Genomic DNA, 15939 nt, shown 5'->3' with positions numbered 1-15939 from the left:
TCTGCAGTGGTCTCTGTCTGTTGCTAAGAGATAACAAAAGTAAAAAATAAACTGTTACCAAATTATGATATCACATAGGATTGTTTTAAACAATATTCCAAGATTCCTTTTTTCCCTCTATCTTGAATCTTCATTTTGGCTTTTGTTCCAGTCTCTACATTTTTTAGTCTTCTTTCCATTTCCTTCATCACATTTTTTATATTTTCCATCTTCATCTTTTTCCATCATTTTCATCCTGTCCATCTGCCTCACTTTGATCTTTGTTTCCATTTTCCTTCTTTCCAGTACCTTCCTGTTGTGATGATAACAGGGATGAATATTTTATCAGATATTTTATGTATAGTGCTTCTCTTCAGCATTTTTCAATCTCAGAACATCATCATACAGATTATTAGTTTTAAAATATCTAATATGAAGCCTTTACACATTCTGTGATTATAGAAATGCCCATTATAAAATGTATACTTGCGAGGTAAACAGGCCGGCTTCCCGGCCTGTGCTCCAGTGCCTGCAGATCGCCTGGGACCTGCACAGAGCTCCCAATCCCGGCGGGAGCCAAGCACCCCAGACTCCGGATCATTGCTCACTCCAACAAGACCAGGAAGGGAGAGGAGGCTGGGAGTCCAGGGAAGCGGCGGTTCTTCCAGCAGCATCAGGTAAACAGGCCGGCTTCCCGGCCTGTGCCCCAGTGCCTGCAGATCGCCTGGGACCTGCACAGAGCTCCCAATCCCGGCGGGAGCCAAGCACCCCAGACTCCGGATCATTGCTCACACCAACGAGACCAGGAAAGGAGAGGAGGCTGGGAGTCCAGGGAAGTGGCGGTTCTTCCAGCAGCATCAGGTAAACAGGCCGGCTTCCCGGCCTGTGCTCCAGTGCCTGCAGATCGCCTGGGACCTGCACAGAGCTACCAATCCCAGTGGGAGCCAAGCACCCAGACCCCAGGTCTTCTCTCCCACCAATGAGACCAAGAAACCAGAGGACGCAGGGAGACCAGGGGAGTAGCTGTTCTGGATCAAGTACAACAGGACCCAGCATAGGGTCCAGGGGACCAGGTAAGAGGATAAGCGCCCCAGATTCCTGTTCTTCTCCTCCACCCACGGGACCAGCATTCGGACAAGGAATAGAAGAATCACCAGATTATTGGACTTGCTAGCACCCACCAAAAGGGAACTCTGGTACCCAAACCAGTAAGGGGCTCTTTCTGCACCCACTAGAAGAAGAGATGGGAAAGAGACAATACAAAAACACAGTCAGCAACAGAAAAACAAATATGACACCGCCAGATTCTAGAGACTCCACACCAGCAAGACCCCAACATTCCAATGCGGACGAAGCAGAAGAGAACGACCTTAAAAGCACTTTCATGAAAATGATAGAGGCCCTAAAAGAGGATATTGGAAAATCCCTCAAAGAAATGGAAGAAAAAACAAACCAAAAAAATGCAAGAATTGGAAGAAAAAACAAACCAAAAAAGGCAGGAAATGGAAGAAGAAATGAAGCAAAAAATGCAAGAAATGGAAGAAAAAACAAAGCAAAAAATGCAAGAATTGGAAGAAGAATCATACCAAAAAAGGCAGGAAATGGAAGAAGAAACAAAGCAAAAAATGCAAGAAATGGTAGAAAAAACAAAGCAAAAAATGAAAAAAATGGAAGAAGAAACAAACCAAAAAAGGCAGGAAATGGAAGAAGAAACAAAGCACAAAATGCAAGAAATGGAACAAAAAACAAACCAAAAAATGCAAGAAATGGAAGAAAGAACAAACCAAAAAATTCATAAAAGGCAACAAACGGACGAACAGATAAACAGAAAATTGCAAGAAGCAATGCAAACACTGCAAGGGTTGAAAACTGAAATAGAGTCATTAAAAAAAACACAATCTGAAGAAAGGCAGAAAATAGAAAAGCTGGACAAACAGACAGGCACTACCAATACAAGCATTACCAACAGAATAGAAGAGATGGAAGAGAGAATCTCAAGTGTTGAAGATACGCTAGGAGAAATGGATTTATCAACCAAAGAAAACCTTAAATCCAACAAATCCTTAACACAAAACATCCAGGAAATATGGGACACCATGAAAAGACCAAACCTAAGAATAATAGGTATAGAAGAAGGAGAAGAAATCCAGCTCAAAGGGGCAGAAGGCATATTCAACAAAATCATAGAAGAAAACTTTCCCAACCTTAAGAAAGACATGCCAATGAAGGTACAAGAAGCCTACAGAACACCAAATAGAGTGGACCACAAAAAAATTCCCTCGCCACATAATAATCAAGACCCCAAACATACAGAATAAAGAAAGAATATTAAGAGCAGCTAAGGAAAAAGGTCAAGTAACATATAAAGGCAGACCTATCAGAATTACACCTGATTTCTCCATGGAAACGCTGAAAGCCAGAAGGTCCTGGATAGATATTCTACCTACACTAAGAGACCATGGATGCCAGCCCAGACTACTGTACCCGGCAAAGCTCTCAATCACTATAGACGGAGAAAACAAGATATTCCATGACAAAACTAGATTCAAGCAATATGTGTCCACTAACCCAGCCCTACAGAAAATTTTGGAAGGAAAACTCCAACCCAAGGAAGCTAACTACAACCAGAAAAACATAAGCATTAGAGAATCTCTCTCTACCAACAGCCAAAAGAACAAAGGGGTGAAATTCCACACATAATTCCACCAACAACAACCATCGCAAATCGAAGAAGGATGAGCAATCATTGGTCATTAATATCCCTCAATATTAATGGCCTTAACTCACCCATAAAAAGACACAGACTAGCAGATTGGATTCGAAGACAGAACCCTTCCTTCTGCTGCATACAGGAAACACACCTTACCCTTAAAGACAGACATTACCTGAGAATTAAAGGTTGGGAAAAAATTTTTCAATCGAATGGACCCAAGAAACAAGCCGGGGTAGCAATCCTAATATCTAACAAACTAGACTTTAAAATAAAATCAATCAAAAGAGATGAAGGAGGTCATTACATACTCATCACAGGTGAAACCCACCAAGAGGAAGTGTCTATTCTGAACATCTATGCCCCAAATACAAAGGCTTCCACATTCGTTAAAGAAACATTATTAGAACTTAAATCTCATCTAAAGCCCCACACAGTTATAGTGGGAGATTTCAACACACCACTCTCACCACTAGACAGGAATACCAAACAGAAACTCAACAAAGAAGCAAAAGGGCTAATAGAAGTAATGACCCAACTGGGATTAACAGATATCTATAGAACATTTCATCCACATAAAAAAGAATATACCTTCTTCTCACCACCACATGGAACCTTCTCAAAAATCAACCACATACTTGGCAACATATCAAACCTCAGCAGCTACAAAAAAATTGGAATAACTCCATGCATCTTATCAGACCACCATGCTTTAAAATTAGAATTCAACAACAACACAAATTGCAGAAAACCTACAAACTCATGGAAATTGAATAATGCTCAACTGCACCATCCCTGGGTCAAAGAGGAAATAAAAAAAGAAATTAAAGACTTCCTCGAATTCAATGAGAATGAAGACACAACATACCCAAACCTATGGGACACTTTGAAAGCAGTGCTACGGGGAAATTCATAGCGCTAAATGCTCACATGAAGAAACAGGAGAACAGTTATACCAGAGAATTAACATCACAGCTGAAAGCTCTAGAACACAAAGAAGCACACTCCCCAGGAGGAGTAGACGCCAGGAAATAATCAAATTGAGGACTGAAATTAATAAAGTAGAAACCAGGAAAACAATACAAAGAATCAACGCAACGAAGAGTTGGTTCTTTGAGAAAATCAACAAGATAGACAAACCTTTGTCCAAACTTGCCAAACAGCAGAGAGTGAACACGCAAATTAACAAAATTAGAAATGAAAAGGGGGACATAACAACAGACTCTGAGGAAATCCAGAGAATCATTAGGTCATACTTTGAAAACCTGTACTCCACAAAATTCGAAAATTTAAAGGAAATGGATGACTTCCTGGACAGCTATCAATTGCCAAAACTAAATCAAGAACAGATAAGCAATTTAAATAGACCTATAACCCCTATGGAAATAGAAGCTGTCATCAAAAGTCTCCCAACCAAAAAAAGCCCAGGTCCAGATGGCCTCAGTGCAGAATTCTACCAGAAATTCAAAGAACAGCTTATACCAATTCTTCTCAAAGTGTTCCACACAATAGAAGCAGAAGGGTCTTTGCCAAACTCTTTCTATGAGGCTTCAATAACCTTGATCCCCAAGCCACACAAAGATACAACTAAGAAAGAGAACTTCAGACCAATATCCCTCATGAACATTGATGCAAAAATACTCAATAAAATACTGGCAAATCGGATCCAAGAACACATCAAAACAATCATTCACCACGATCAAGTAGGTTTCATCCCAGGAATGCAGGGATGGTTCAACATACGAAAATCCATCAATGTAATCCACCATATAAACAAGCTGAAAAACAAAAATCACATGATCATCTCACTAGATGCTGAAAAAGCCTTTGACAAAATCCAACACCCCTTCATGATAAAGGTCTTGGAGAGATCTGGGATAACAGGGACATACTTAAACATAATAAAAGCTATATACAGTAAACCAACAGCCAACATCAAACTAAATGGACAGAAACTCAACGCAATTCCTCTAAAATCAGGAACAAAACAAGGCTGTCCACTCTCTCCATACCTTTTCAACATGGTACTTGAAGTTCTAGCTATTGCCATACGACAACAAAGGGGGATCAAGGGGATACAAATTGGGAAGGAAGAGGTCAAACTTTCACTGTTTGCAGACGATATGATAGTTTACATCAATGACCCAAAGAACTCTACCAGGGAACTCTTACAGCTGATTAACACCTTCAGCAAAGTGGCAGGCTACAAGATCAACTCAAGAAAATCAGTAGCCCTACTATATACAGATGATAAAAGGGCTGAAAGAGAAATCAGAGAAACATCACCCTTTACAATTGCCACAAACAACATAAAATACCTTGGGGTAACGCTAACCAAACAAGTGAAAGACCTGTATCGTAAGAACTTTGAATCTTTAAAGAAAGAAATTAAAGAAGCCCTCAGAAAATGGAAAGATCTCCCATGCTCTTGGATAGGTAGGATCAATGTAGTAAAAATGGCAATCCTGCCAAAAGCAATCTACAGATTCAATGCAATCCCCATTAAAATCCCAGCACAGTTCTTCACAGACCTTGAAAGAACAATAATCAATTTTGTATGGAAAAACAAAAGACCCAGGATAGCCAAAACAACACTGTTCAACAAGGCAACGTCCGGAGGCATCACCATCCCTGACCTCAAGCTCTATTATAGAGCTATAGTCCTGAAAACAGCTTGGTATTGGCACAAAAATAGACAGGTAGACCAATGGAATCGAATTGAAAACCCGGGTATTAACCCACACACGTACGAACATCTGATCTTTGACAAAGAAGCTAAAAATATACAATGGAATAAAGAAAGCATCTTCAACAAATGGTGCTGGCATAATTGGAGACTGGCATGTAGAAGAATGCAGATCGATCCATGTCTATCGCCATGCACAAAACTTAAGTCCAAATGGATCAAAGACCTCAACATAAATCCAGCCACACTGAACCTCTTAGAAGAGAAAGTGGGTGGTACCCTTGAACGAATTGGTACAGGAGACAGCTTCCTGAACATAACACCAGTAGCACAGGCAGTAAGATCAACAATCAATAAATGGGACCTACTGAAACTGAGAAGCTTCTGTAAGGCAAAGGACACAGTCAGCAAGACAAAAAGGCAGCCCTCAGAATGGGAAAAAATATTCACTAATCCCACATCTGACAGAGGGTTGATCTCCAAAATTTACAAAGAACTCAAGAAGCAAGTCTCCAAAACACCAAAGGACCCTATTAAAAAGTGGGCTGCAGAACTAAATAGAGAGTTTTCAATAGAGGAGTCTAAAATGGCTGAGAGGCACTTGAGAAAGTGCTCAACATCCTTAGCCATCCGGGAAATGCAAATCAAAACAACTCTCAGATACCATCTCACCCCTGTCAGAATGGCTAAAATCAAAAACACCAATGACAATTTATGCTGGAGAGGATGTGGTGAAAGGAGGACACTCCTCCATTGCTGGTGGGAGTGCCAACTGGTCCAGCCACTTTGGAAATCAGTGTGGAGATTCCTCAGAAAAATGGGAATAAACCTACCACAAGACCCAGCAACTCCACTCTTAGGCATATATCCAAAAGATGCCCATTCATACAACAAAGATGTCTGTTCCACTATGTTCATAGCAGCTTTATTTGTAATTGCCAGAACGTGGAAGCAACCTAGATGTCCCTCACCTGAAGAGTGGATAGAGAAAATGTGGTACATCTACACAATGGAGTACTATTCAGCAGAAAAAAATAATGGAATCATGAGATTCGCAGGCAAATGGATGACACTAGAAGAAACCATCCTGAGTGAGGTAACCCAGTCACAAAAAGAGAAACATGGCATGTACTCTCTCATATATGGATTTTAGACATAGATCTGGGGAGTGCCAGCCTACACTCCTATGGCCAGAGAGTCTGGGAAACAGAAACTTTAGTTAGTGGCTGATCGAAGAAGAAGCAGACTCCCTTGGTTAAGTACTGAGCTGAACTCAAGAAAGCCAGTAACAGAGAGGGAGGACTGATGATCAAAGGGATTAAGACTGGGCTGGTCTAACCCCCAGAAACAGCTGACCAGACAAAAGTTAACTCTTGAATCCCAGGCATTAGCCTGGGAAGCCAGCATGGGACTGATCAAGACCCCCCTGAATCTGGGTGTCAGTGAAGAGGCCTAGGGATTCTATTGAGCCTTGGGCAGCAGATCAGTACCCATCCCAAGTATACACACGGACTTTGGACTCCAATAGAACAATGTGAGGTGCACTCTCACCCTGAACTCTTGGGAAAGGGTCTAGGCCCTGCCCTATATGAAATGACAGACTATGGACACCCCCATGGAGGGCCTCACCCTCCCTGGAGAAATGAGGGGATAACGGGGGGGGGGAGGGCACGGGAGGAAGGGAGGGAATGGGAGAGGGACCTGGAACTGACTTGTGAAGCAACCTTGATTCTTGTCTAAATTTAAACTGGAAAATAAAATTAAAAAAAAAGATTATAAAAAAATAAAATAAAATAAAATGTATACTTGCAAAACATACATTGTGTGTTGGGGACAATGCTGGTGTCTAGCATTTCTTACCTTATGTAATTCACAGTCACTCTTCAAAGGACTCACTGCCCCTGAGTCATTTTAAATGAGACTTTAAAATTTTAAGCCCACAGTGGTTGTTTCTGGGCTTAGGTTTGAGCTATTTTTTCTCTAAACGTTATCATCCTTTCCTTTATTTTAAAGTTATTTTATTATAATTAGTTCAATTCTTCTTTGTCACTGAAAAAAATAGTCAATAGTTTAATAATTTTAGCACAAGATAAATAGATGCTCCTGAAGGAGACCTGGGAATGTAAACACAGTTAGATTCAGGATCAGCAATAAAGAATATATGCATTCTTTTCCAGGCAAAGGGCTTCCATGTCAGGACTTTATACATGGGCTGGTAAAATTTACATTTCAGAAAGACTCCTTTGGAGTAAAGAGAAAGACAATTACAAGTATTGAGATACATGAATTAACAAATTAAGCAAGGTGTGGTGTGCACATCTGTGATTATTCATTCCATCACTCAAGATGCAGAGGCAGAATTGTCATGAATTCTAGGAAAGCCTGGACTACAGAGTGAGACTGCCCCGAAAGTTTACTAAAGGAAATAACTTATTTAATGAAGGTGCTTTATACCAATGGGGTGAGTAGCAAGCAGGCTAGGACGAGAAAAACAGAGAGGAAGCAAAAGTTAAAGCTTTGAAAGGCAAGAGTCAGGGTAGATTTTGCAGCTTACTGGACATAAATACTATGGGAGAAATGATGCAGTAAATCTGTGCTGTTTTAAACTTTGGAATCTGCATAAACCACAAAGAGGCTAAAATCATGCAAAGCAATATGGGAAAATAAAGTTCAAAGAATGTGTTTCAATATTATTGAATTCATGGAAATGATGACTAACATAGACTTTCTTCTTTTGAGATAGTCTATGATGTCAAATTATAATACATATTGTCACCTGCAACACTTAGTATCTTTGGGTTGTATTACATTGTTTCATTTAAATTAGATTTCTATAGTCATATGGTTACCATAGGTTATAAACTTGAATGTATTTATAATGAGTTGTGTGTAACAATGGGCCAACTGTGAGCAAAAATGGGAAAAATAACGAAGAGTATGCTGAGTTTCCTTTCCTGGCTAACTTAACCTCGACTTTTGAGTTTCTGACCTATGAGAACCTCATCTTCATTTCTCAGAAGGACTCATTATCTCAGACAGGAAATTCTTAAGATTGTCAAATTCTCTAGGTATTTCTTCCACTTTCCATTTCTAATCTGAGATGTGATAACACCATCCAAAAAGTAAATCTTGTAAGACCTAACTCTCCAGAGAAAATATCTCAAAGTATCCTTATTTGTGGATGGTATGATTCTACACATTAAAGACTCTACCACAAGTCTCCTGCAGCAAAGTAGTAGTATACAAAATTAATACACAAAATTCAGTAGCTACCAATGATAAACAGCAAGCATGATGAGAAAGACATCAGGATCTAGTTTCATTTTTCTACATGTAGCCATCCATTCACAATGACATAAAAGAAAAGTGAACCAAAAACTTGAAATAAATATAGCCAAAGACGTGAAAGACTGATACAATGAAAACTTTAAGTCACTGAAAAAGGAAATTGAAGAAGACATCACAAAGAAAAGGTCTCCCATTTACATAAATTCATAAAAATAACAATATGAAAATGTCCATCCTACAGAAAGCAGTTTCAGTGCCGCCTTCATCACAATTCCAATGCAATTCTTCACAGAAATTTTAAAAAGTAGCCTTAAATTTTATATGAAAGTACAAAAGACAAATAACAAGGAAAACAATCCTGAACAATAACAGAGATATTGAAGCAATCATCATCCCAGATTTCAAGTATACTACAGACTTATGGTAACAAGAACATCACAGTACTAGCATAACAACATACATGTTGATCAGGGGAATAAAATAGAGGACCCACACAACAATCCACACACTTATAGTCACATGATTCTTGATGAAGAAGCAGTAAATACACATTGGAACAAAGATAATACCTTCTACCATAATGCTGATCAAACTGGGTAGGTACATGTAGAAAAATGAAACTAGATGTTGTCTCTAAGCAAGCAAACAAAAAAAAAAGAAAGAAAGAAAGAAAGAAAGAAAGAAAGAAAGAAAGAAAAAACCCAAAACCTCTAAATGGATCAACATAAGACTTGATACTTTGGCTCTGATACAGGAGATAGTGGGGAATTATCTTGAACATACTGGCACAGAAAAGGACTTTATGAATAGGTCCTGATAGCATATGCATTAAGTTCAAGAATTAATAAATGGGACTTCATGAAACTAAAACCTCCTGTATAGTAAAAACATCATCACTCTATTGAAGATGAAACCTACAAAATGGAACAATATCTTTATCATCTATACATCTCCCAGGTTTAGTATCAAAAATATACAAAAAATAGCAGTGGTGAACATCTTTAATTCCAGCACTTGGGAGGCAGAGGCAGGCAGATCTCAGTGAGTTCAAGGCCAGCCTGGTCTACAAAAGTGAGTTCCAGGACAGCCAGGACGGCTACATACAGAAACCTTGTCTGAAAAAAAGAAAATAAATTATAAATTTCACAGGAATGATGAGGCTAGAAATAAACATTCTGAATGAAATAATCCAGACAACCATAAATCATATGCTTTTGTTTATGGATGTTAGCTGTGAATCCTCAGGTATTGGATTCAAATTGGAAATATTCACTAAGGTCAGGAAATCAGTAAGGGACCACAAGAGGGCTGATTTCAAGAGAGAGAAAAAAGCCATGGCATAGAGTATCAGACGTGAATAATGGTACAGGAAGGGGTAAGGACAGGATGAGAGGAAAAGATAGGGGAAGGAACATAGGGAAGGATAACTAACACTAAAGACATTTTGGAAAAGTCCTATTGAAAGCAGCAAAAGCTTTCTAAAATAAACACATACATGTATATAAAGAGTTTAATTAGAGTTACCCAAAACAGTGCAAAAATGCACCTATCAAACACACAATGGCAACAATGGATTGCCTCTTTTTTAGTGGTTGGCCAATGAAGTTCCAGAAATTCCCAACTATTACAGGCTATTTCCAAAGCTTTTGGTTGCTCTTCAAAACCTGAGAATACGACCCCATTTCTAAGGCATCACACACTTTTGAGTCATGGAACATGGAGAAATCAAGCTAGTAATTATCTAGAAGGTTCATCCCTATTAGCTAGCTTTTATAGTTCTAAAAGAGGATATGCACACTACCAGAAGAAAAAAATAATCATTTATCTTGCCTAGCTGTGACTCCTGAGAGATACAATGACTGGCCATCAAGACATAGCTAGGTGTGCAATAATGACATGAATATCATGGGAGTAACCAACCAAGTTTTGATTGGGTTTCAGGTGAGCTCCACGCATTGAAACTCATGTCTGACCCTGTTATCAGGATCAAGAATTTGTGGCTATACAGGTCCTCTAGGGAATAAACTTCTATTACTCTGTTAAATGTGCACATTATTAAACAAACTCCTGATGACTTATCATTGTACCATAGAGTAGTACATTTCTCAACCCTCATTAGAGGAGCTTTTTTTAAGTAGGTGGAGACTAACATAGAGACTCACAAGTGGTCAAGGTACAGAAATCAGAGATGGTAGAATGCTCAGCACTAAACGGGACATTTACACCACAATTCATCTACTCAAGGCTCTGGGAACATTGCCGATGATGGGGTTGACATATTTTAAGAACCAAAAGAAACAGTGTTTTCTGCATACAGCAGAAGATTTATACATATGAATTCATGGTGGTTGAGACAGCGTGCAGAAACTGAATGAAGCCAGACAAAATTCCAACATGGGGAGGGAGGCACACACTATGTCCCATCCCTAGCTAAAGATCTGTTGTCAATGAATAGCTTCTGGAAGAGGGAGAGTCAGCATTATGTAAGGGTGCAGCCCCTTGTGAGGTGACCATCCTCCAGTGAAGGCCACACATCCAAGAATAATATATGGGCTGCACAAATTGGACTTGAACGGTTTAAATAAAATGTGAGGATACAGTTAAGTGGGTTGTCAAACTGAGATGGATGTGGAGGAGTTTGGAATAGGGTATATATGACCAAAACATGTATATGAAACTCTCAAAAACTAATTAAATGAGAAAATAGGTGGAAGAAACTAATTTCTTATTTCTTGTCAGAAAGCCTACAACACTCAGATCTCCTTTTAAAATTTTATGAGAATATATAGTTTTATCATTTCTATCACATAGATTTCCTGGATAATTGGAGGCTGTTTTTCTTACATTGATTGCTTGGGTGTGCTCTTCCCCAAACTGGCTACTCTTCATCCCTCTGTCATTTTTTTTAATTTGCTAGTTTATTGTATTTTTTATCCAAAATTATTGAAAGTTTAGGGTTTTTTTTATAATTGTAAGAATGCCGTCTAAAGCTATGGGCCTTAAAAATAAATTGCAACGAACCTGCACATCATAAAAATATAAATACACTGTATTCTGTTTGAACTGACTAATATATGGCAGATTGATTTTAAACAAAACAATTGAATGGGGTACATATAATCCTCTAATAGCAACTTAATCTAGAAAGAACAATCCCATGAAATAAAAGATACTCTGGATATAAACATATGTTTTCAAATTTTTCTTATATGAAATATATCATAGACAAATTTGATAAAAAATTTAAAAGGATTGGTTAAATAGTGGTCTCTTGCTGATATAGAAATCAAAGGTATTACATTGTTATTTTAGATGGCATCTTGGGGAACCCAAAAAGGATCACCTCCTTCCAGACAGATCTGATTAAATAATGGTCAGATATGATAACACCCCTGCAAATCCATATGGTGAGACACACCGGTGAATCCAGGAGGTGACACACACCTGTGAATCCATGTGGTGACACACACCTGTGAATCCATGTGGTGTCACACACCTGTGAATCCATGAGGTGACACACACCTGTAATCCATACACTTGGAAGACTGAGCCAGAGGGATCTTGACATTTAGGACAGCGTGGACTATATATCCTGACCTTGTCTCAAAAACAAAAACAAAAAAAAAAAAAGGAAAAGGAAATGGAAAAAGAGCAGAAAAAAATCAAATAACCTCATAGAACCCATTGAGTTCTAGTTTACAAGTGTAGAAAAGGCCTGCTGGGAACAAAATTCAGTTTTTAGTTGTGAAGACTTTCATTGTTGTTGCTCCCCATCGTCACTGCTGTAGTGTTTGTTGCACAGTTATGAGTTTGGTCCCTGGAGAAAGGTTTATCCTGAACCAAACAACCATGAAAGAGTAAGGTCCCTTTGCAGATCTCCTCCCTGTCTTCCATTGGACCAAGAGGTTGGTTAGCCCCTAGTGAACGCTATAAAGGAAGACTGAACATCGATGAGATTTTTACCAGAGGCCAAAAGCAGTATTTGGCCGAAAATGTATTTTTACCCATTTTTTACAACCAATCAGAAAATATCTTTTTAAAAAACTAGTGATTAGCTTCATGAGGTGTAGTGGACATGACACGTATTGTGGGCATCACCCATGCACCCTGCTCACCTTCCAGCTGGCTCTGACTGGAGACCTCAGGACTCCCAGCAAGCAGAGCTAGAGAACTTCAGTCCATTTCACCTGAACAAGTATATGACTAAGAATTACAAGGAGGTGGTATTGTGCTTGTGCCTTTAAATTAATTCTGTTTGATAGCCAGACGTTATGGAAGTGAAAACAATTGTTTTCTGTCTCTCATGCTTAAATTAGAGGTAAGTGCAATATATAAGAAAAGTCTAAATAACCTCATATCAGGATCTGAGCATTAGATGACATTGTCATCTCAGTGGCTTTCACAGCAGGTCAGCTTCCCTTCTGCTTGCTGCTCAAGCAGATCTCAGCTCTCGGGAAAGTAACCTAAGTTAGAGGGGCATAAACCAAGCCTCTGCCTTCAGGGTTCATCTTTTTAAAGAGTAAACTTTATGTAAAACTTTCCCTTATTAATTGTATGCTGGGAAAGAAGATTCCTATTGTTTTTCTATATAGTTTAGAAAAAATATATTTGAAAGACCCTCTAATAAAGATATGAGGCACTTTGGGAGAGCATAAAATAATGAGGTGTCACAGGAAAGGAAATGTGAGTGAGTTTGAGGACAGCCTGGGATACGTGGGATCATGCCTCAAAAAACAAACAAACAAAAACTAAACTAAACTATCCTGAGGTACCGAGAAAATGGCTTAGCAGATAAATGCCTCATCACACAGACTTGATGACCTGATTTCAAAACCACAGAAACCACATTAGGCTGAGCACATGGTACTCTTCAAAATGCCAGTGCTTCCAGTGAGATGAGAGACAGATAGACTAGCTGGCCCTCCAGATGCCATATGCAACATGAACAACAAAAGAGAAATTCTGTCTCAACCAAGGTGTCCTGTGACTGTCATATATGTGCTGTGGTGTGGGTGCACAAACTAGCAAGCAGACACACAGATGAGAATACATTGAAACCTTATTTTCTGTCTTCTTTGTCTAAATCACTAATAGATGAGGGGAACCGAATGTTTTAGAATAAGTGGAGGAAAAAAACCAATGCTAATAGCTAATATTTTAATGACTGCATATAAAATTGTACTAAATAAATTTTCATATTGATAAAGTAGGTTTGAAAACCTAGTTTCTTGTGGATATTCTTTGGGATACATACTTTGTAGATAGTGTGGTTGTTATCTGACTACTTCCAAGATACTTAGGATTGTGACTACCCTCCTCCCAAAGTATCTCAGCATTTTGACACATGTGGCTGAGCAGCTGTGCTACTGTGGACCAATCACTGTCAGTTGAAACAAAAGATAACACCCATCCTTGGGATGCATTTCCTTGACTCCTGGGATTGAAGCTGACTGTTAGGGTTGTAACATAAATAATTCCAACAAATGCCTACAAGCAGACACTCTCACTGATTCTGAGGAGAAATTTAAGTGAATTCAAATAACAGGAACAATACCTATATCCCTCTCCCCAACAGCATTTACCCAGGGAGAAAGACTCCAGAAAGACCCATCCACTGAACAGCAAAACACCAAAGGAGCAGCTCTGTGACTGTAGAAACTGATGCAGTGCTGCCTACTTAAAATCACTTTGCCATAATCTGTTGTGAATCCTTAAACTCCTCTGAAAGGTTTGGCAGACACTTCACCTTTTGTCAATACATTTTTTTCACACTAACAGGATCAGTTTGTCAATGGATGAAGTACTGTGGCATCATCACTTCATAACTAATTGATGCAGCCAATAAGCATGTTCACTGGCTTTCTAACCCCAATTTGTGTTCCAGGGACACGGAGTCTGTACCATTTACCATGAATCTGGCAAATGAGAGCATCCCAGGGGAGTTCATTCTCTTAGGGTTTTCAGATCGGCCATGGCTGGAGCTGCCACTCTTTGTGGTGTTTCTGGTGTCCTATATCTTGACCATCTTTGGGAATATGATGATAATTCTGGTGTCCCGCCTGGATGCCAAACTCCACACCCCCATGTACTTTTTCCTCACTAACCTGTCCCTGCTGGACCTGTGCTACACCACGAGCACAGTCCCACAGATGCTCATCAACATATGCAGTGCCCAGAAGGTGATCAGCTACGGTGGCTGCGTGGCCCAGCTTTTCATTTTCCTGGCCTTGGGTTGCACAGAATGTCTTCTCCTGGGTGTCATGTCCTTTGACAGGTTTGTAGCCATCTGTAGACCTCTCTATTATGCAGTCATCATGCACCAAAGACGCTGCCTCCACCTGGCGGCTGCATGCTGGATCAGTGGCTTCACCAACTCAGTATTGCAGTCTACGTGGACCCTTCAGATGCCACGGTGTGGTCACAATAAAGTGGATCATTTCCTTTGTGAGATCCCTGCCCTGCTCAGGTTGTCCTGTGTGGATACGACAACAATTGAAGCTGAACTCTTTTTCGTAAGTATTGTCTTCCTTTTAATACCTGTGACTTTCATCCTCATATCATATACTTTTATTGTTCAAGCAGTGTTGAGAATCAGGTCAGCTGAAGGTCGGCGAAAGGCATTTGGGACATGTGGCTCCCATCTAATTGTCGTGGTACTTTTTTATGGCACTGCCATCTACATGTATCTGCAGCCCCCGTCCCCTGCCTCTAAGGACCGGGGAAAAATGGTGTCCCTCTTTTATGGGATCATCACCCCTATGCTCAACCCTCTCATCTACACACTTAGGAACAAAGAGGTAAAGTGTGCATTTATGAGGTTGATGGCAAGGTCTTCTTGGTCACAAAGTAAGGACTACAAAGGACGTCTATTTATATAAACTTTTGTAGCCTTATAAGTTTTACTGTTTTGGTCCCTATGGAACTGTTATGAAGATCCTCCTCTAATAAAATCTTTTTGACAGAAACCTATATTAGTGTTCTGCTGCCTTGATATAATCATTTCATGTGCTCTGAGATGTGACTTTAAAAAATGTAAAACAATTTTGTAGTCTTCTTTGTTATTTTCGCATTGCTTCCCGATCCCATTAATCTCACCGTCCCTTCGTATACGTCCTCTACCCTTACAACCTCATTCCCAAATAAATAAAATATGCAGAAAACCAAAAACAAACAAAATAAAGTCAGAGTGGAAGCTGTGGTGTGACCCAGTGAGTCACACAGTAAATGTTTAGGACAAGTCCATTCATCTTTACTTGCTAACTGTTCATTGCAATGT

General features: G+C 39.5%; 1 protein-coding gene across 1 annotated transcript; it reads left to right on the top strand.

Moving 5' to 3' along the window:
* The first annotated feature begins 14572 nt into the window (after positions 1–14572).
* Positions 14573–15541, top strand: LOC121143729 (olfactory receptor 2B2-like). Its single transcript, XM_040756194.1, has one exon. The coding sequence runs from the start codon at positions 14573–14575 to the stop codon at positions 15539–15541; it is 969 nt and encodes a 322-aa protein (XP_040612128.1).
* Positions 15542–15939: the final 398 nt, after the last annotated feature.

The sequence above is a fragment of the Mesocricetus auratus genome, unplaced genomic scaffold (genome assembly GCF_017639785.1).
Source record: "Mesocricetus auratus isolate SY011 unplaced genomic scaffold, BCM_Maur_2.0 Super-Scaffold_100013, whole genome shotgun sequence".
Classification (NCBI taxonomy): domain Eukaryota; kingdom Metazoa; phylum Chordata; class Mammalia; order Rodentia; family Cricetidae; genus Mesocricetus; species Mesocricetus auratus.
Note: the sequence above shows the minus strand (reverse complement) of the source record. Positions and strands in the feature narration are given on the sequence as shown.